Source organism: Hemicordylus capensis, chromosome 2 (assembly GCF_027244095.1).
Source record: "Hemicordylus capensis ecotype Gifberg chromosome 2, rHemCap1.1.pri, whole genome shotgun sequence".
NCBI lineage: Eukaryota > Metazoa > Chordata > Lepidosauria > Squamata > Cordylidae > Hemicordylus > Hemicordylus capensis.
In genome coordinates this window covers 215,850,385-215,871,395 of record NC_069658.1, presented here as the reverse complement: position 1 = coordinate 215,871,395, position 21,011 = coordinate 215,850,385, and the positions used below count along the sequence as shown (strand labels likewise).

General features: G+C 47.7%; 2 protein-coding genes and 1 long non-coding RNA gene across 3 annotated transcripts in view; 2 read left to right on the top strand and 1 right to left on the bottom strand.

Annotated features, from left to right (window-relative positions):
* LOC128346847 (uncharacterized) overlaps window positions 1–21,011 on the bottom strand; it is a 75,227-nt gene that overhangs the window by 9,463 nt on the left and 44,753 nt on the right. The window lies entirely within an intron of this gene.
* LOC128346846 (E3 ubiquitin-protein ligase ZNRF4-like) lies at window positions 11,238–12,635 on the top strand. The gene has a single exon (XM_053300574.1). The coding sequence runs from the start codon at window positions 11,496–11,498 to the stop codon at window positions 12,405–12,407; it is 912 nt and encodes a 303-aa protein (XP_053156549.1). The 5' UTR covers window positions 11,238–11,495; the 3' UTR covers window positions 12,408–12,635.
* LOC128346845 (E3 ubiquitin-protein ligase RNF167-like) lies at window positions 17,608–19,443 on the top strand. Its single transcript, XM_053300572.1, has one exon. The coding sequence runs from the start codon at window positions 18,019–18,021 to the stop codon at window positions 19,075–19,077; it is 1,059 nt and encodes a 352-aa protein (XP_053156547.1). The 5' UTR covers window positions 17,608–18,018; the 3' UTR covers window positions 19,078–19,443.

The window sequence follows — 21,011 nt, the reverse complement described above, 5'->3', positions numbered from 1 at the left end:
AGAGGGAAACTGCTCACGTCGATAAAGGGCTTTTTAGCTCTCAATCCATACCAGGAGGACTGTGACATTGAATCGAAACTCCCCCCACCCCAAGATTCATGCGTCTTTAGCATCTACGCAGAAGGCAGAGCATAGCATAGCGAACAGGGATAGCATAGAACAGAGCATAACAAACAGGGATAGCAAACAGAACGTAGGAGTTTTGCAGGAGTTTAGCGGGAAGTGTGCAGAGGAGCCTGGAAAAAGCCCCTGCGATCACAAGGATCACAAGGAGCCTGGTGAAGAAGAGAACGTAAGTACATATCCCTCCCTCGTATCCCTCATATTCTTGGGAAAGACTGTTTGGACAGTTAAATAGTTGACCATTACAGCTGAGACCTATCCTACTAAACTATCTAATAAACGGACAATAAGCTCCCTAAATACTGTAAACAGCCAACTAAAACAGTATGAAGATAGAAGGTCAGCAGGGGAAGGGGCACTTCCCAGTGTATTGCACAGAGTGCCACATGTATGACTATTTGCCCCATGGGCAGAAGTCATGGGTGTGTGCTTGGTGCAAGGAGCTCCTGGCTCTCAGGGAACAAATCCATTCCCTCGAGACCAAGGTGGCGGATCTGGAGAAGCTCAGAGAGACAGAGAGGCATGTGGACGAGACCTTCAGGGATGTGATAGAGTCATCCCACTCCAGGGCTGGTAGCTCCTCTGCTGTCAGGGAGAATGAAGGTCTTGGGCAAGGAGGACATCGGTCTGAGGAAGAGGGAAATGCTCCTTTAGAAGGGACCCCTTCCATGGATGATGAGCCCATATACTCTCGCACAAGGGATACTCCTCTGGGGGGTGGGGGCCTCCTTGTAGTTGGTGATTCGATCATTAGAGGGATAGAGAGATGGGTTTGTGACCCGCGTGTTGACCGCACGGTGACTTGCCTGCCTGGTGCAAAGGTTGTGGACATTTCACAGCATCTCGACAGGCTCCTAGGCAGTGCTGGGGAGGAGACAGCTGTTGTGGTGCACATCAGCACCAACGATGTGGGGAGATGCAGTCGGGAGGTCCTGGAAGCCAAAGTTAGGCTGATAGGTAGCATTTTGAAGTCCAGGACCCCCAAGATAGCATTCTCAGAAATGCTACCTGTTCCACGCGCAAGTACAGTGAGACAGGCAGAGCTGAGGAGTTTCAATGCATGGATGAGACGTTGGTGCCGGGAGGAGGGGTTTAGATTTGTTAGGCACTGGGATACATTTTGGGTCAAGCAAGGCCTGTACAAAAGGGACAGGCTGCACTTGAACCAAGATGGAACCAGACTGTTGGTGCTTAAAATCAAAAAGGTTGCAGAGCAGCTTTTAAAATGACACCTGGTGAACAGCCAATGGGAGCTGGGCAGTATCCCGTTTGGCAAAAGCCATCCTTTAAAGTGTGAGGCTGCAAAGGATTCAGATAAAACAGAAGGGGACAGAGCAGAACCGCATAAACAGCAGACGGGAGCCTGTGCCAACAGGTCAAAGAGTCAAAAGAATAGCATACATCAGGTGAGAGATCAGTGTATAGGTGCTTGTATGCCAATGCCAGAAGCCTCCGAGCCAAGATGGGTGAGCTGGAGTGCTTGGTTGCTAACGCAGAAATAGATATAGTGGGCATAACAGAAACATGGTGGAACAGTGAGAACCGGTGGGACACTGTTATCACTGGGTATAAACTCTATAGAAAGGACAGGGAGGGGTGCCTTGGAGGAGGGGTAGCACTGTATGTTAGAGAAGGGATAGAATCTAACAAGCTAGAATACATAGGTGGACTGGAGTCCTCCACAGAAATCCTGTGGGTGACTATACAAGGCCGGAAAGGGAACGTGCTACTGGGGACATGCTATCGCCCTCCAGATCAAAATGCCGACAGTGACTGGGAGTTGCAGCAGGAAATCAGGGAGGCGTCAAGGAGAGGCAGGGCTTTAATTATGGGTGATTTCAACTACCCACACAAAGACTGGGTAAATTCACATTCAAGTCAGGACAAAGAGGTCAAATTCCTAGATACGCTAAATGACTTTGCCCTATGGTCATGGAACCAACCAGAGAGAAGGCAACCTTGGATCTAATTCTGAGTGACACCCAGAACCTGATGCGTGACATCAGTGTCATCGACCCTTTAGGGAACAGTGACCACAGTGCCATCAAATTCAGCATACATGCGGGGAGAGAATCACCAAGGATGTCTAAAACAAACATTTCGAATGTCAGAAAAGGAAACTTCTCCAACATGAGGAGTATGGTGAAAAGGAAGCTGAAAGGGAAAATCAGGAGAGTCACTTCGCTCCAGAGTGCATGGAGTTTACTCAAAAGCTAATGTAACACTGATTTTCAAAAAGGGATCCAGGGGCGATCCGGGAAATTACAGGCCAGTTAGCCTAACATCCGTTCCAGGCAAATTGATGGAAAGCATCCTCAAGGATAAAATTGTAAAGCACATAGAAGACCAGGCCCTGCTGGGAGTGAGCCAGCATGGGTTCCTCAAAGGTCAATCTTGCCTCACCAACCTTTTGGACTTCTTTGAGAGTATCAACGAATGTGTGGATCAAGGCGATCCAGCTGACATCGTATACCAAACTCTTCCGGGTAGTGAAATCCAAAATGGATTGTGAGCAGCTCCAAAAGGATCTCTCCAAACTGGGGGAGTGGGCGACAAAATGGCAAATGCGGTTTAATGTTAGCAAGTGTAAAGTGATGCACATTGGGACGAAAAAACCCAACTTCAAGTATATGCTGATGGAATCCGAGCTGTCGGTGACGGACCAGGAGAGGGATCTTGGGGTTGTGGTGGACAGCTCGTTGAAAGTGTCGACTCAGTGTGCGGCAGCTGTGAAAAAGGCAAATTCCATGCTAGGGATCATTAGAAAGGGGATTGAAAATAAAACGGCTAACATTATAATGCCCTTATACAAAACTATGGTGCGACCAGACTTGGAGTACTGCATACAATTCTAGTCACCACACCTTAAAAAGGATATTGTTGAACTGGAGAAGGTACAGAAGAGGGCAACCAAGATGATCAGGGGCCTAGAGCACCTTTCTTATGAGGCAAGACTACAACACCTGGGGCTTTTTAGTTTAGAAAAAAGATGACTATGGGGAGACATGATAGAGGTCTATAAAATCATGCATGGTGTGGAGAAAGTGGAGAGAGAGAGATTCTTTTCCCTCTCACACAACACTAGAACCAGGGGTCACTCCATGAAATTGATTGCCAGGAGGTCTAGGACCAACAAACGGAAGTACTTTTTCACACAACGCGTGATCCACTTGTGGAACTCTCTGCCACAAGATGTGGTGACAGCCAACAACCTGGATGGCTTTAAGAAGGGTTTGGATGACTTCATGGAGGAGAGGTCTATCAATGGCTACTAGTCGGAGGGCTGTGGGCCACCTCCAGCCTCAAGGGCAGGATGCCTCTGAGTACCAGTTGCAGGGGAGTAATGGCAGGTGAGATGCCATGCCCTCAACTCCTGTCTGTGGCTTCCAGCGGCATCTGATGGGCCACTGTGCGAAACAGGATGCTGGACTAGATGGGCCTTGGGCCTGATCCAGCAGGGCTGTTCTTATGTTCTTATGAGAGCCCTCTCTCCTTTTACGTGGATTCCCACCTTTCCAATTTCTCAGCTCCTAACTCTGACTCTCTGCCTTCACACCTGAACACCCTGGAAGCCATTTCTGTGTCCAGCTCCCTCCATGTCTGTCAGTGTACCCTGATGACATCATTTTAGGTGCTTGGAGGCAAGCCGGTTGGTGTCATTAAACATAAGAACAGCTCAAGGCCTATTTAATCCAGCATCTCTTTTTACACATTGGTCCACCAGATGCCTCTGGGAAGCCCACAGACAAGAGGTGAGGGCATGCCCTCTCTCCTGAAGTTGCTCCCCTGCACTTGGTATTTAGAGGCATCTTGCCTCTGAGGCTGGAGGTGGCCAATAGCCACCAGACTAGGAGCCATTGATAGACCTCTCCTCCCTGAATGTGTCTAAAGCCCTTTTAAAGCATCCTGTGGCAGAGAATTCCATAGATGCACTGTGTGAAAAAGTACTTCCTTTTGTCAGTCCTAAATGTTCTAGCCATCAGTTTCATGGGATGACACCTGGTTCTAGCATTGTGAGAGAGGGAGAAAAGGTTCTCTCTATCAACTATCTCCACACCAGGCATGATTTTATAGACCTCTATCATGTCTCCCCACAGTCATCTTTTTTCTAAACTAAAAGGCCCCAGGTGTTGTAGCCTTGCTCATAAGGAAGGTGCTCCAGGCCCCTGATCATCTTTATTTATTTATTTTATTATTATTTATTTAGTACATTTATATTCTGGCTCATACAAAAGGTGCCTGGGTGGTTCACAATATAAAACTATTAAAGCATTAATATAATTAAAATACAACAAAGACTGTAAAACCGACGTTGCCCTCTTCTGCACCTTTTCCTGTTCTACAATGTCCTTTTTTAGATGCGGTGACCAGAACTGTATGCAGTACTCCAGATGTGGCCGCAACAGAGATTTGTATAAGGGCATTATAATATTAGCAGTTTTATTTTCAGTCCCCTTCCTAATGAACCCTAGCATGGAATTGGCCTTTTTCACAGCTGCCACGTAATGAGTTGACATTTTCAACAAGCTGTTCACCATGACCCCAAGATCCCTCTCCTGGTCAGTCACCAACAGTAGGGGTATGCACAAAACCAGTTGGCCTGGTTTGGTTAGAGTATGAACCAGACCCAAACCAGACTGTTCCAGTTTGGTTTTGCCCCACGTCAAACGTCCCCTGGTTCAGTTCAGTTTGGAGGGGGTTCGCAAGCCATTTTGAGTTTTTAAAAACCATTTTTGTACCTACACCCTCCGGGGGGCTTCTCCAAGACCACAGAGAGGGGGTTCTGCGGAGGTTCCCCCTTCCCCCACTGTGGCCTTCTTTATGCCCAAAACCCTGGGTGGGGTTCTTATGCCAAAAACCTCGGGTGAGGCATTCTTCGGCCCATTCCAGGCCTTTCTCCCTTTCAGTGGCCATTTTGGAGGCTGCCACAGGTCATGACCTGGCCATGCAGGGATCCACTGTGCATGCGCAGTGGCCTCCAAAATGGCCACCGCAATGGGGGAAAGGCCCAGGTCGCGCCAAAGAATGCCCAAACCGGGCGGTTTTTGGCATAAGGAAGGCCAGCAGCGGTGGGGGGAGGAGTAGAACCTCCATGGAACCCCCCATGGCCTCGGTCCCCCTGGAGGGGGTAAGTACTTAAAATAATGGCCCAGTTGTTCGTTCTGGGGTAGAGCCTAACCAGTGGAAGGTTTGGCTCAACCCCAAACCTTCGAACCGAACCAGTTCAACATCAAACCCATTTGACGCCAAACCAGTTTGTACATCTCTAACCGACAGACCTCACAGTATATATGTGCAGTTGGAGTTTTTCGCACCAATATGCATCACTTTTCACTTCCTAACATTGAACTGCATTTGCCATTTTGTTGCCCACTCTCCCAGTTTGGAGAGAACCTTTGGGAGCTCCTCACACTCTCTTTTGGATTTCACTACCCTAAATAGTTCAGTGTCATCTGCAGATCTGACCACCTCACTGCTTACCCCAACTTCTAGATCATTTATGAAGAAGTTAAAGAGCACTGGTCCCAGTACAGATCCCTGGGAGACCCCACTTCTTTGTGATAGTTTCAGCAGTTCCAACCCATAGTACCCCCACAGAAGAAACGAGAAAGAAGATGGAGATTATTTATTTATTTATTACATTTTTATACTGCCCTATCCAAAAAGCTCTGGGCTGTGCACAGCAATAAAACAAAACCTATGAATCGGTCATTTAAAAACAATCAAAACAAAGCCAATTAAAAACAGTTTAAACCATTAAAACAATTAAAAAACAATTTTAAAACCCTGGAAGGCCATAATATGGTATCTCCGAGTTACTCCAGAGCCTGATCTGGCTGCTACATTTTGAACTAACTGAAGTTTCCAAACTACGTACGAAGGCAGCCCCACATATAGCACATTGCAATAGTCAAGCCTGGAAGTTACCAGCTGATGCACCACTCTCTTGAGGTCTTCCTCTTCAAGGAATGGATGCAGCTGTCGAATCAGTCAAAGCTGATAGAAGGCGCTCCTGACCATAGCCTCCACCTGAGATACCAGGGTGAGGCCTGGATCCAAGAGCACTCCCAAGCTGCGTACCTGTTCCTTCTGGGAGAGTGTAACCCCATCCAGCACAGGAAGATCTAACTCATCCCTCAAATCCTGAGTCCCTACAATGAGCACCTCCATCTTGCTTGGATTCAGTTTCAATTTGCTATCCCTCATCCAGCACATTACTGCCTGTAGGCAGGCATTTAGGGAATGAATGCCATTTCCTGATGATGAAGATAACAAGAAGTAGATTTGGGTATCATCAGCATACTGATAACACCCAGCACCAAATCTCCTGATGACCTCACCCAGTGGTTTTGTGTAGAAATTAAAAAGCATTGGTGACAACATGTAGCCCTGGGGGACTCCACATAACAGCTCCTGTATTGAGGAGCAACTGTCACCAAGTTCTACCATCTGGAATCTGCCTGAGAGATAGGAGCAGAACCACTGCAAAGCAGGGCCCCTTATCCCCAACTCCCCCAGGAGATCCAGAAGGATACCATGGTCGATTGCACTGAACGCTGCCGAGAAGTCCGAAAGAACCAGCAGAGTCACACTCCCTCTCTCGAATCCCCAGTAGACGTCATCTATCAGGCCGACCAAGGCTGTCTCAACCCCATAGCCCACCCAAAAGCCAGTTTGAAATGGGTCTAGCAATCAGTTCCTTCCAAAACCGCCTGGAGTTTGGTGTGTGATCAGTTAAACGCTGAGGAAGTCTGCCTTCTCCCCGCCACCAGGTCTGGCTCCCACTTCAAGTGGCAAAGCGGGACCTTTTCCCCATAATTACTCCACTCTCACACAGATACTGCTGCATCTCCTTGGTGGCTTGTTGACATTTAAATACATCAAAAATCCTAACAAACAAGTAAATTGCCGGGGGCGGGGGCCGGAGGGACTGGAGGAGAAGGGAACATCCCGAACTGATGGCAGCCGATTTCACGGGCAAGCCAGGCAGAAGGAGTTGGAGCCAAATTCTTCTCCGTGGCTGGAAGGGCACAAGCAGAGGGCAGCCTGTAGCTTGTGCATCTGTTAGAGTTGCCGCACAAGCACAGAAAGAAGTATTGTTCCCCCACCCACCGCTGTGTTTTTAAAAGACAATTAATGACACATCTTTTTACGGAGCCTTTTACAGGCTTTTAAATATGTTATGTACTGCTTATAATGGTAGGGCTTTTTTCAGCTCTCAGTTTTTCGCTTTTTCCTAATAACTTTTAATTTGAGACTTTTAAATTTGTATTTTTAAAAAATATTTCATTTCATTTCAGACAAATCAAAAACAACAAATAACAAACAACAACACGCGGGGGGGGGGAAGAAAACACACATGACATCTCACAATTAACTAATGCATCAACTTGGATTCTACTCACCCCCCCTTTTTTATTTCATTCCAACTCAGTAACAATTAAATAATATACTGTATCTACTGTGTGTGTGTGTTTCGTTTCGGATAAAAAACGTTTTGTGCCCAAAACAGGCTATTTTGTTTTGTAGCCGAAACAAAACATCCAGTGCTCAAAACAGAAAATTTTGTAGCTGAAACAAAACGTCCCTGTTTCGGATAAAAAACATTTTGTTGTTTTGGCTGTTTTGGAACTCCATTTTGCAATCACGAAAAGTCTTTCTCCTGTAGTCTCCATTTTGACTTTTGACATCTGTTTGAATTTCCAGCCCTTCTAGCTTGCAGATTGGCCAGCGAAAGCATGGGCTGATCTGCTGGCAATTGCCTCCTTATTCCTTTTAAGGAAATTTGAGGGTAAAATTTACCCTCATTGGCCAGTGGGGCAGTGTGTATTTACCCTCATTGACCAGTGGGGCAGTGTACACACTGCATGGGGCAGTGTGCATTTCATTGTTGTTGTTTCACACTGTTGTATGTAGATGAATTGCATTTCTGGGTGGGATGTGGATGTGCATGACCTCTGGAAATCTGTCTGGTTGTACCCAGACCCCGGCCCAAGAAGACACAGAGACATTTTTTAATGGGAGAAACGGGCCACGCTTTATTAATATAACAACATGTATGGCGGACTGGAAACAAGGTGATTAATCACCAACATGAAACAGTGCGGGCACCTAGGCGTGGGCTAGGATTCAAAACGTCCTACCCATCGCCTGAAAGGGCGACACACCCTGGCTCAGGAAAAAGGCAGGTAGCTCCCGCCCAATTCCTTCAAAGCCAACCACCCCCTTTAGAAGAGGGGATCTGGACAGCTTCGGATCTTTACCTCCCCGGACCGCACAGCCCAAAGGTAGGTGAAGTCCTGAAGCAGGTTTCTTGGCAATGCAATTCTTCCCGTGCCGCACAGGCCACAAGGAAGCGATTGACCAATCCACCTTAAAATGTCCAAGGGTGCTCACTGAAAATCTAAACCTCCTTACCCACAGCCCGCACTGTTACCGCCAACGTGGCCAACCTAGAACCTAACTACCAACTGACTGCAGAACGGAGTAGGCGGAAAAAAACCCAACAACAGTCAATAAGTTGGAAGCAAAAAATTCCTACTCGGCTGCTTCTTGGGCCTCGTGAGTCCCGGGCTGGGACAAACACCCTCCCACTTGCACGAGGCAAGGGGAGGGGGATTCTTTACAAAGCTCTGATGTTGTTGATGATGTGTGATGTTTATGTTATTTGGGATGGATTCGGGGCAGAAATGGAGCTTTGGGGGCAGAAGAGTGGGTCAGGTGGTAGTGCCCCAATGGATGCCTGCTGCCATCCAGATTCCAAAGGAATTGGGGAAAGGACTGATTAGGAATTGTTGAATTTTACATGACTTTGGGGCAGATGTGTGGCAGAAAGGGGGTCTGAGGGGCAAAACAGTGAGTTGGGTGGCAGTGCCCCAAGGGGTGCCTGCCACAACCCAGTTTCCATAGGGCAAAGGGCTGATTTCTTAGGAATTGTTGAAGTTTACGCATCTTTAAGGTTTTCCCCCATAGGGAATAATGGAGGTTTCAGCAGACCCATAACTCCACCTGAGAGGCACTGGGGTGACCGGGAGTGAGTGGTGGTGTAGTGCACATTGGGTGCCAACCACCCCCATGGGTTGCTAACGCAAGGGGTGCTGGGTTCTGTTGTTTCTGAGGTGTTCTGAGTGTAGATTCTCTGGTAGCATATGAGATTTTCAATGACAAACCATGAATCCACTGTCATATGCTACCAGAGAATCTACACTCAAAACATCTCACAAACAACAGAACCCAGTACCCCATGAGATAGCAAACCATGGCAGTGGTTGGCACCCTATGTGCTCTACTACACCACTCAATCTGGGCCACCCCGGTGTCCCCCAAGTGGAGTTATGGGGCTGCTGAAACCTCCATCATTCCCTATGGGGAAGAACTTTAAAGACGTGTATACTCCATTAAATCTTTAAAAATCAGCCCTCTGCCCAATTCTTTTAAAATAATTCTGGAAGCTTCCTTGCCCCCACTGGGCACTACCACCCACCCTACTCTGCTCTGGGCCACCCCTTTCCCCCGATGTGAAGCTATATTTTTGCTGAAACTTCCATTCTTCCCTATGGGAAAAATCTTAAACTTCAAAAATTCACCAAAAATCAGCCCTTTGCCCAATTCCTCTGAAATTTGGGTGGTAGCTTCCACACATTGGGAAATACCACCACCACCCCCTAGTTTTGCCACGGGACCACTTTTTAAATTCCAAAACGTTTCAGATTCAGATTTTGCAATTTCGAGCAAAGAACAAAATTGGGGTGTTTCAGATTGGCTGATTTCAAAGACAGAACAAAATGGGGGTGTTTAGGATTCAGGCCAAAAACAAAACAGAACCCCCCCCAAAATGCACAACCCTAATATCTACGTATTTGGATATGCCTCAGAATTGAAAATATAGAACTTGTGGCCTTATTTACCAAAAAACCCCAAAACCCAAATCTCGGATGAGGCGTTAAACCATGCACCAAATTATAATGTATAAACAGTTCTCATGCTGAAACACATTTATTCTCTGATTTGTTCTTTATATATGAAGTAATCTTAGCCATTGATGCATATTCCTAAAGCTTAAGTAGCCACTCATCTCATGATGGGGTTGAATTAACTTTCCAATGTGAAGCATAAATTTGCAATTTTAAATGTGGTTTTAACTTGGCCTTTCAACTTGCTTAACTTTATTAATCTTTTACTGTATTATGTATCTATTTCATTCATTCATTCATTCATTCATTCATTCATAAATTTATATATTATCTTTCATTTAAAAAAAAAAAATCACAAGGTGGTTGTGAGCCTCCCCGAGCAGTAGTGTATTGGAGGGGATGGGTATTCTGAATTGCTGAGGCACCTAGAATTCTCCACTTGGAGAAGGTGTTTGGCTTCCTGGGCAACCGCCACAAGCAAACAGCCTTTCTGCCTTGAGATACAATCATTCAAATCTGGCTTTTCTGTGGGTTACCAATATTAGCATGATTATGTAAATCGACTCCAAGGTGGTTCATAGCCTGCAATGAATCTTGGCATGGGTTCACACAATCATATCAGTGACCCACATTAAACGTCGATTCGAATGGTTGTGTGAACTGGGCCACAACGCAAAAGAGGAACACACCCAACTCCCGAAACAGGGTATGATCCATTTCCTACCCAGTTTATGGTTATATGAACTGCCCTAGAGACACTCTCTGCAGACCATGAAACATAAGGACTTGGAAGATTTAGCGTGTGATATTTTTAAAAGTTATCTATCTATCTATCTATCTATCTATCTATCTATCTATCTAACTATCTATCTATCTAGACATTTATATCCCACACTTCAAGGAGCCCAGAGTGGAAAAGCATCTCGGTTCCAAGTTCCCTCTCTGGCAGCATCTCCAAGAAAGGGCTGAGAGAGATTCTTGCCTGCAACCTTGGAGAAGCCACTGCCAGTCTGTGAAGACAATGCTGAGCTAGATAGACCAAGGGCCTGACTCAGTATATGGCAGCTTCCTCGGTTCCTATGTGACTGGCCCAGAGTCACCCAGTGAGTTTCATATTGTCCGCTCTCTTTCCCCACACTCACCAGCCAGCGATACAGTCCAAGCATTGAAAGGGTGATGTCACAAGGGCCTAAGGCAGCTTCAGACCAGCAGTGGTGTGGAGCAGGGAGAGTCCATGAGCTGTGGTGGAAAGTGAGGAACTGTGAGCCATGCTTCACAGGCTCTGTGAAAGCCCCTCACCAGGAGGGCACCACCACCACTACTACTGAGAACCTCAGAACTTGCGGTGGATGTCCACTTGATGGTCCCAGCCCATCTCTTCAAGATGCCCAGGTGAGACCCATATGTTCCACCTAACTCTCCATCCCACCATCCCCTCTAGAGAAGGTGATCTCCAACATGAGGTCCTTACTCCTTATACTTCATCTGCTGGCGGCCTTTTCCTTGTTCCTAGAGGGTACCTTGGGGAAACCCTTTGTCCAGCTGGTCCACACTTATAACTCCACCTGCCTTGATGTCAAAGCGATACCTGCCTGCTTTGGGTTGGCCTTCTTGCCAAAGCATTTCACAGGTTACCTCGTCGAGGCAGTGCCCGCGAATGCCTGCCAGCCCATACAAGCGCCTCCAGCCTTCCAAAGGCCTCTGGAACGCTTCATTGTGCTCATTCAGCGGTATGACTGCTCCTTTGCTACGAAGGTCCTCCATGCCCAGGAAGCCGGGTACCGGGCTGCTATTGTCCATAACATCAACTCGGATTTTCTGGTGAGCATGGCCGAGGAGGTGGAAGAGATGAGAGCACAGGTCTTCATTCCGTCGCTCTTTATTGGGCAGTCTGACGCCAAGCTTCTGAAAAAGGTGCTCCATTCTGAAAACAGGACCAGGATCACAGCTGTGGTGCCTTGGGATTATCATAACCCCTGTTGGGACGATGCAGATATCTCCTTTTGGGACCCCGCTCGGCATCACCTACAGGTCTGGCCAGGTTACTGCACCCAAGAGAAGATCAGCGAATTCCTCCAGAAGTATGGACTGGTGTTCCTCGTAAGCATGGTGATGGTGGTCCTGATAGCTGCCAGTTTCGTGAAATGGTGCCGGAGAAAACGGGGGATCAGGATGAAAACCTTCAAGAGAGGTGATGCGTATGACCTGTGTGTGATCTGCATGGTGGAATATGAAGAAGGGGATAGGCTGGAGATCCTTCCTTGCACGCACGCCTACCACCACATGTGCATCAACACGTGGTTTCTGACCCAGCCCAGGGCTGAGAGGACCTGTCCCATTTGCAAACAGAAAGTCAGCCCTGCAACCTAGGGATGGGATGAGGAGCTGCGGGAGGAGCAGGAGGAGGAGGGTCAAAAAGAGAAAGAAGGATACCCTGGAAGCTGACCTGGAAAATCATAAGCAACAACATTCTCCTGAACGCCACCTCTTGTCCCCTTGGTTTTATTGGGGTTCTGTGTTTCATTCTCAGCTCTGGGTGAAAGTGGTCAGGGATTTCTCCCCACCCCCCACTGGAAATAAAATTCATGACTCTTGGAAGCTTTGAGGGCAGGCATTCTGGGGGCGAGGGAGGAAGGCAGATGGGTGACCTTGGCAGAACAGTGACCTGACAAGTCATTAGGCTGACAAGGTTTAAGCTGGCGAAAAAGCCGTTCACTTGTGGAATTCCCTGCCACAAATGTGGCAAATGCTGCTGGTTTAGAAGGTTTTGTAGAAGGAAGGGTCAAATGCATCATCGGTCAGTCATGTTAGAGCAGGGATTCTCAACGCTGGGTCCCCAGATGTTATTGGACTTCAACTCCCATAATGCCCAGCTCCAGTGGCCTTTGGCTGGGGATTATGGGAGTCCAATAACATCTGGGGATCCGACGTTGAGAATCCCTGCGTTAGAGCAATAGTACAATCTGCAGAAGGTTTCCCCTGGGTGCCAGTCAGGGGCGTAACTATAATAGGGCAAGGGGAGACAGTTGTCTGGGGGCCCACTGCCTTGGGGGGGGGGCCAGAGGCAAATCACATGACTGACTCCCCCAGCCACGCACCCGCCCGGGCTTCCTTCACTTGTATTCATCCTCCAAAATTGATGACCCGGAGCTACCAAAACAGTATGTCTTTCTCTAGTACCATTAAATGACTTGCATCATCCACAATTTACAAAACCTTTTAAAGATAATTTAGGATGATGTTCTATTGTGGCACATACACATATATTTTACTATGCTTTTTGTTACCACTATTCAGCCTCATTTAAGGTTTCTTTACTTCATGAGCTAAGCTTCAGGGGGGGGGTGCATTTTAAAATTTTGTCTCTGGGCCCACTCCAACCTTGCTACACCCCTGGTGCCAGTTACTAGAAGACACACCCGTAGGAAGAGCTATGGGCTTCATGCCAGCTGTGACATCTTCAGATGGATCAGGGCCCCTTCTTGTGGGGTCTTTGGCTGCAAATGAACTAGATACGCCATTGGTCTGATCCAGCAAGGTGATTCTCGTTTCTTATCAATAGCTCCTCAATTTTGTGCCTCAATTTTGCTGATAACAATATTTAAAACTCTGTGCTCAGCCGGCAATGCAAGGCTGTTGCGTTGCTGATTGCACTTCAAAAGTGCAAGGCATTTGATTTGGAGACTAGCCACACGGGCACATCTTGCTTGCCAGTGTTCCTGATACCCAAGAGCATTTCTGATATATTTTATTTATTTGTTATTTAATTCATTTGATTTCTGTACTGCCCTTCCAAAAGGTAGCTGAGGGGTGGTTTAGATTAAAATAAAAACTATATATGAATTAAACTGAAAAACCAATTAAAAGCAGATTAAAATTACAATTGAAACCTAACATTAACACTAGATATCATTAAAAGCCAGCGTGGTGTGGTGGTTAGAGTGCTGGACTAGGACCGGGGAGACCTGGGTTCAAATCCCCATTCAGCCATGAGACTCTGGGCCAGTCACTTCTCTCTCAGCCTAACCTACTTCACAGGGTGGTTGTGAGGAGAAACTTAAGTATATAGTACACTGCTCTGGGCTCCTTGGAGGCAAAGTGGGATATAAAATGTTTTAAAAATTTTAAAAGCCAGGCTAAAAAGATGGGGTTTTAAGGCTCTCTTGAAGGCCTCCAAGAAGACAATCTTCTTATATCCATGAGGAGCACATTCCACAACCTAGGGGCAACAACTGAGAAGGCCCAATCCCAGGTCACCACCAGAAACAGAAACCAGTGGCACCCAAAGACAGACCCCTCCTAATGATCTCAATGAGCAGTGGGGATCTTGTAGAGAAACGTGCTGTCTCAGGTAACCAGGCGAGCCATTCAGGGCTTTAAAGGTAATAACAGCACTTTGTACTTTGCCCGGAAAAATATCGGAAGCCAGGGCAACTGTTTGAGAACAGGCATAATGTGTTCTCTCTGGGATACCCCAGAAACCAATCTGGCTGCCACATTTTGAACTTACTGAATTTTCCAAACTACATACAAAGCCAGCCCCACATAGAATGCTTTGAAGTGATGAAAGTGCAGGTCTTTATTCCATCGCTCTCTATTGGGCAACCTGCCTCCAAGTTTTTGAAAAGGGTGCTCCATTCTGAAAATGGGGGTATGATCATAACCATGGTGCATTCTCCATATAAAATGTTTTTCCCCGAGAGCTCCACTGGTAAGGCACTGGAGGGGTTGACCTCCAACACGCAAAGCAACTCCCAGATGGCAGGAGTCATTGGCTGTACCATTGCTGCACTACAGCGCCACTTCAGATGATGGCCAGAAAGGGTATTGCTGCTCAGTAGTCCAGCCAGCCCACGTGACTACAGAGGAGCCCATAGGAGTTTGGCTGGCCCTACAGAACTGTTGCTTCAAGCTTGTAACTTGTTGCTAGGAGTACTAGCAAGATGCTTGATGTCTGCGTTTGCCTTGTCTGAAGCCTTCTCTGGAAATCGACCCTTGTCCTGGCCCTGATGACACCCATGTCTCTGGGCCCAGACCGACCCGCTTGAGCATCTTTCCCAGCCCTTCCTGGAGATGCTGCTGAGGATTGAACCTTGGACCTTCTGCATGCAAAGGAGATGATCTTGCATTGAGCAATGATTCATCTATTCTATGCATGTATTACCTGATGCTGATGCCAACCTTGGGTCCATCTAGTAAGTCATCCAGTATCATCTACTCGGACTGGCAGCAGTTCTCCACGGTTTCGGGCAAGGATCTTTCCCAGCATCTCCAGGAAGGGCTGGGAAAGACGCCTGCCTAGGACCTGGGAAACAGGCTGCCAGTCTCTGAACTCTGGGCCTCTTAGGAACATAGGAAGCTGCCATATACTGAGTCAGACCATTGGTCTATCTAGCTCAGTATTGTCTTCACAGACTGGCAGCGGCTTCTCCAAGGTTGCAGGAAGGAATCTCTCTCAGCCCTATCTTGGAGAAGCTGCCAGGGAGGGAACTTGAAACCTTCTGCTCTTCCCAGAGTGGCTTCATCCCCTGATGGGAATATCTTGCAGTGCTCACACATCAAGTCTCCCTGCTTAGCTATGGGGACAAGTCATGCTTGCTGCCACAAGACCAGCTCTCCTCTCTTTCTCCCTTGCTGTCATCCCCTGCTCCACCTCTTCTTTTGTTTCCAATGTCACACTTTTCCTCCCCACAAACAGAGCCCAGTTTTTCCCCCTCCCCACTTTCCACTTTCCATAACACATTGTGTTAATTGCGTCCCCTCCAGCCAGACGTTTTTACACTCTGGAAGAGATGCCAAGCAGCTGCGCTGCGAACACGCTGGGGGGGGGGGTATCTGAACAAGTCCGAGTTGCTATTACTCCCCACAGCCGAACCAATCAAACACCCTTTCAGTAATGCTGCAAGATGGATTCAAGCTGCTGGGGAGCGGGGTGGAGAACAGGGCTCACGGATGAAAAGGAAGCCATCGCTAACGCTGGCTCACAACCCTGTGCTTTCTATCTTACACCTCCGTGAGCTCTCTCCTGCACTCCTAGAGAGAGATAAGCTCTGCAGCATGCCTCATCTAAAGGTGTAGCTGGGAGCTCAGGATGCTTGTGAAATTTCTCACCTTTCCAGGAGAGTTCATCTGCCTTGAAGAATTTGCAAGAGAGAGGATGAGCGAGCGGGTTTGTCTCCCGTCTCTTAGACTTTGAAGGAAAGAAAACATAACTCTCATCCCCGGCTTCATTGCAGGCTTCCACACGCTCACACTTGAGCAATCTGAAGGCCCCTTTCCTTCCCGCAAAATGCCTTGGATGTTTCTCACAAGTGGAAGCTTCCCAGTTTGCTTCTTTGCAACTTGGATGCTGCTCTGGCAGCATCTATCTATCACATAGGAAGCTGCCATATACTGAATCAGACCCTTGGTCTATTTAGCTCATTATTGTCTTCACAGACCAGCAGCGGCTTCTCCAAGGTTGCAGGCAGGAATCTCTCTCAGCCCTGTCTTGGAGATGCTGGAACTTGGAACCTTCTGCTCTTCCCAGAGCGGCTCCATCCCCTGAGGGGAATATCTTGCAGTGCTCACACTTCTAGTCTCCCATTCATATGCAGCCAGGGTGGACCCTGCTTAGCTAAGGGGACAAGTCATGCTTGCTACCACAAGACCAACAATCTTCTCAGACCAGCTCTATCTGTCTGCCTGTCTCTCTGTCTGTCTGTTATCTATACTGCCCCATCTGTTAGCACTGGGCAGCTCACTGCAAGCAAAACAGAAGCATAATTAAAACCGAGAAAAACATCAAAAACTGAAACAGTTTAAAATGATTTTAAGACCCTGCGAGGCTCTCTTGATGGCTAGTAATGTTGTTAAGCTTCAGATGTCTGCAGGGAGTACATCCCACAGCCCAGAAACATAGGAAACTGCCTTCTACCAAGTCCATCTCGTTCAGTATTGTCTACACAGACTGGCTGAGGCTTCTCCAAGGTTCTAGGCGGGAGTCTCTCCCAGCCCTATCTTGGAGATGCCAGGGAGGGAATCTGGGCTCTTCTGCATGCTATCTATCTATCTATCTACCTATCTATCTATCTCTTCTCTATGTATACTGCTTTGGAAACATTTGTTGAAAAGCGGTATATAAATAGTTGTTGTTGTATTTATATATCGCTGTTCAATAGAAGTTCCCAAAGCATTATATACAGATAGCTATACATAAATTAAATTAAATTAAATTAAATTAAATTAAATTAAATGTTTTCTTGTACCCAAAAGGCTCACAATCTAAAAATGAACCCTAAGACAGATACCAGCAACAGCCACTGGAGGGATGTTGTGCTGGGGATGGATATGGCTAGTTGCTCTCCCCCTGCTCAGTAAAGAGAATCGCCACTCTTAAAATGTGCCTCTTGGTTCAGTTAGCAGGGGAGATGTCTGGGCGCTGCTGTCCACCTCCATACTCAGCTTGCAGATCAGCGTTTCCTCCTCTTCCTAGCTTGCTTGTAGAATTCTCATGGTGGCCAATCAGGAGCATGCACAGCTGCTATATTAGAGTAGGCGACTTCTCCTGCCCTAACACTGATCATGAGAACAGCCCTAGTGTCAGGGTTCTTCTCAAGGAGAATTTTCTCAGAGGATTTCCCAGAAATCACACAGAGTGAGAGAATGGTGGAGAATTCCCTTTCCAGTCTAGCAAGTGAAGTCACAAAGGCCTAAGGAGAAAGTTCTAGAAGGTCATCTGAAAACAGGAGCTGAGCATCAGTCAGGAGTAGCCAGCAGGCCAGGCCTGTTGAGGGTCGGGCAGAAAAGCACCAAACCAGCTCTACCCGTCATCTCTGCCCACCACTCTTTAGTCCTATGGAAAAAACTAGGGCGGCCATCTTGAGCGTGAGGCCCTTGCGATAGACCCTTGAAGCCTAAAGATCCTTCCAAGTCAACCCTGCCCAGTTGTCCCTCAGGTAGGATTTAGAACATTAGAAAATCCCCAGCAGTGTCTACCAGTATGGGGTCAAATTCCCCAGCACCTTTCCATGTTATCACAATCATGCTGGTGCTCCAAGTCCCCACTGGGAAATCCTTCATACGTGCTGTCTGCAGCCACAACTCCACCTGCTTAGATTTCAGGGCTTTGCCTGCGCTGTTCGGGCCCCCTCTTCCCACAGAGGGGCTCAAGGGGCTTCTGATTGAGGCGAAGCCCGCCAATGCGTGCCACCCCATTGAAAGTCCACCCAACTCCTCCTCCATCTTTGTGGCACTCATCCGCCGGTACGACTGCTCCTTCGCCACAAAGGTCCTTCATGCCCAGCAGGCGGGGTACCATGCTGCCATTGTCCACAACACCAACTCCCAAACCCTCGTGAGCATGGTGAGCGAGGCGGACGCCAAGCAGGAGATCCACATCCCATCCGTCTTCACCACCGATATGATTTCCAAAGTCCTGAAGTGGCTCCATCGCTCCGGGAAACTGACTTCAGTTATCCTGATCCCCGAGTATTTCCACTTCACCTGGCAAGGTGCTTCCAGGACCACCCGTATCTCCTCTTCGGATCCCTGCCTATGCCACATTCAACTGCCTGGTCCTTGCTCACAAATGGTCTATCTCCACGCCTTTTGGATAGTGTGCATGCTCTCGATTGGCGTGGTTGCCTGTTCATTCATGGAGAGATATTTCTTGCGGTGCTTAAAATGGTGGAAGGGGAAAAGCCAGCCTCCCCAAGAAAACAGGAAGGAGTTTCCCAGCTTCTCCTTTACCAGTTCCACATATCAAGAGTGTGCCATCTGTCTGGAGAAGTATGTAGAATGTGACAGCTTGAAGGTTCTTTCATGTTCTCATGCCTTTCACAGCAAATGTGTCGACCTCTGGCATATCACCCAGGCCAGAAGTAAGACCTGCCCTCTCTGCAAGCAGAAGGTGATGGTGGTCACCCGTTTACAAGCCACACGACTGTGGAAAGAGGGGATGAGGGAAAACAGCCAAACAGTGTGGTCCAGCAAAAGCAAACCCAATGAAGACCAAAGACGGTGTCCGTTGCTTTCCCAGCGGTTCCCCTCCCAGTTCTGAATCTGACCATTATTGAAAGTCCAGGAACCCTGTTGGAAGACCAAACGGGAAACTGAATCATGGCAGTTGGAAAGAATTGGTGGTATGTGAAGTGTCAAATTGTATTGTTTTGATTGTAATTGTTATTGAGAAAGTAGATCTTGGCCGCTTGTAAACGGGAGAAGGAGCTGCACCATGAACATCATAGCAATTCCGATAAGCAAGATAAATAGCTGTCCTGAGGGGGAACTGAGAGAAATGGACAATTATGGAATCGTGTGAGTCATCTGAGGACATCACCATGTTTGACTCTGCTCCTCAAGTATGCTGGCAACCAACGGCCTTCTGGGATACATCAGAAAATACAGAGTGTTTATTCAGCACTGATTTCTAACTGGCTTTTGTCATTTGTTGCTGCTTGTAGACCTTGGGCAATGGTTCCATGAGATGTGGGGCATGGCATTGTTTCAGACATGGGACTGGCTGGGGGACAGGATGAAGCCATGCTGCTTTTGCATGGCACAGTCAGGGGTGTAGTGAGGTTGAAGGTGGCCCTGGGGCAAAATCTGAGGCAGTGGTCTACCGCTGCCTCTGTCTGCTTTCATAACCTGCATTCATGACCTACGATCCCATGAATATGAATATTAATATGAATACGCCACATCGAACAGATCAGAGGTACGGATATGACAATACGAATATGACGAATATTTTTATACTGCTTTTCTACAGAAGTTCCCAAAGTGGTTTACACAATGAATAAATAAAATGGCTCCCTGACCCCAAAAGGCTCACAATCTTAAAAAGAAACATAAGGCACCAGCAACAGCCACTGTAGGGATGCTGTGCTAGGGATGGAGAGGGCCTGTTGCTCTCCCCCTGCTCAATGAAGATAATCACCACGTTAAAAAGGTGCCTCTTTGGTTCATTTAGCAGGGGGATGAAGTCCCATGAGATTAACCTGGGACCTTCTGCAAGCAAAACAGAAGCTCCACCATTGAGCAATGGACATCCCCAAGACCACTAGGGAGAGCAGTGCTATACCACATCATCTGTTTGTCCTTGTCCATACCCCAGACCAAGCTTAAACAAGGCACAGCTGAGGGCCCAATTCTGTTGCAAGCAAAAGAGGGCCTAGAGGGAACCAACAGACATGGTTTGACATGGTCAAGGGAGGCCAGGATCAGTCTCTGGAATGAGCTGTTAAGGCTCAAATTGGCCAGGAAGCAGAAGCTGTGGTTGAGGATGAGCTGATGGTCCATTCTGGATGAAACCTCTGATGAGGATGTAGACAGAGTGCAGGACCCCAAGACCCCAAAAACACTTCTAAAGGTCCTCCAACATTGGCTCCATAGATTCCTCCTCCATGCGGAGAGGAAAATGTGCCAAGTAGGTGGGCGACTTGGGAGCTCTGGGGCCTTTCTTGGAACTGCCAGACTGGTAAGTCTCTTTAGAAGCCTTTTTAAGGACTCCCCCACCCCCTTTGTTTGTAAAGGGGACTCCTCATCGGATTCCCCTTTACAAGCATAGCCCCCTCGAACCGCCAAACCGGTTCGACCTGAAATGGTTCGACCCAAATGGTTCGACCCAAAACAGTTCGACCCCCTTGGACCCGGCTCAGTTCAGTTTGATTGTGGACCGAACTGCCTCTGGTTTGTTCCACAATCAAAACATCAAACAGGTTCATGCACACCCCTAGGGTCTATAAGTAAATCTGAGCTACGCTAGCCTCACAAATACATGAAACCAAGGTAGCTGGCGAAGCCCCTTTAATTTGGTCGACCATGAACTATCTACATGGTGACAATGACTACACCACACCTCCTTGGTGAGTGCCGCTACAGATGCCACAGCAAGCATCTGCTTTGGATGCAGAAAGTCCCAGGTTCAACCCCTGGCAGCAACGCCAGGTAGGGCTGGGAAAGACCCCTGCCTGAAATCTCAGAAAGTTGCTG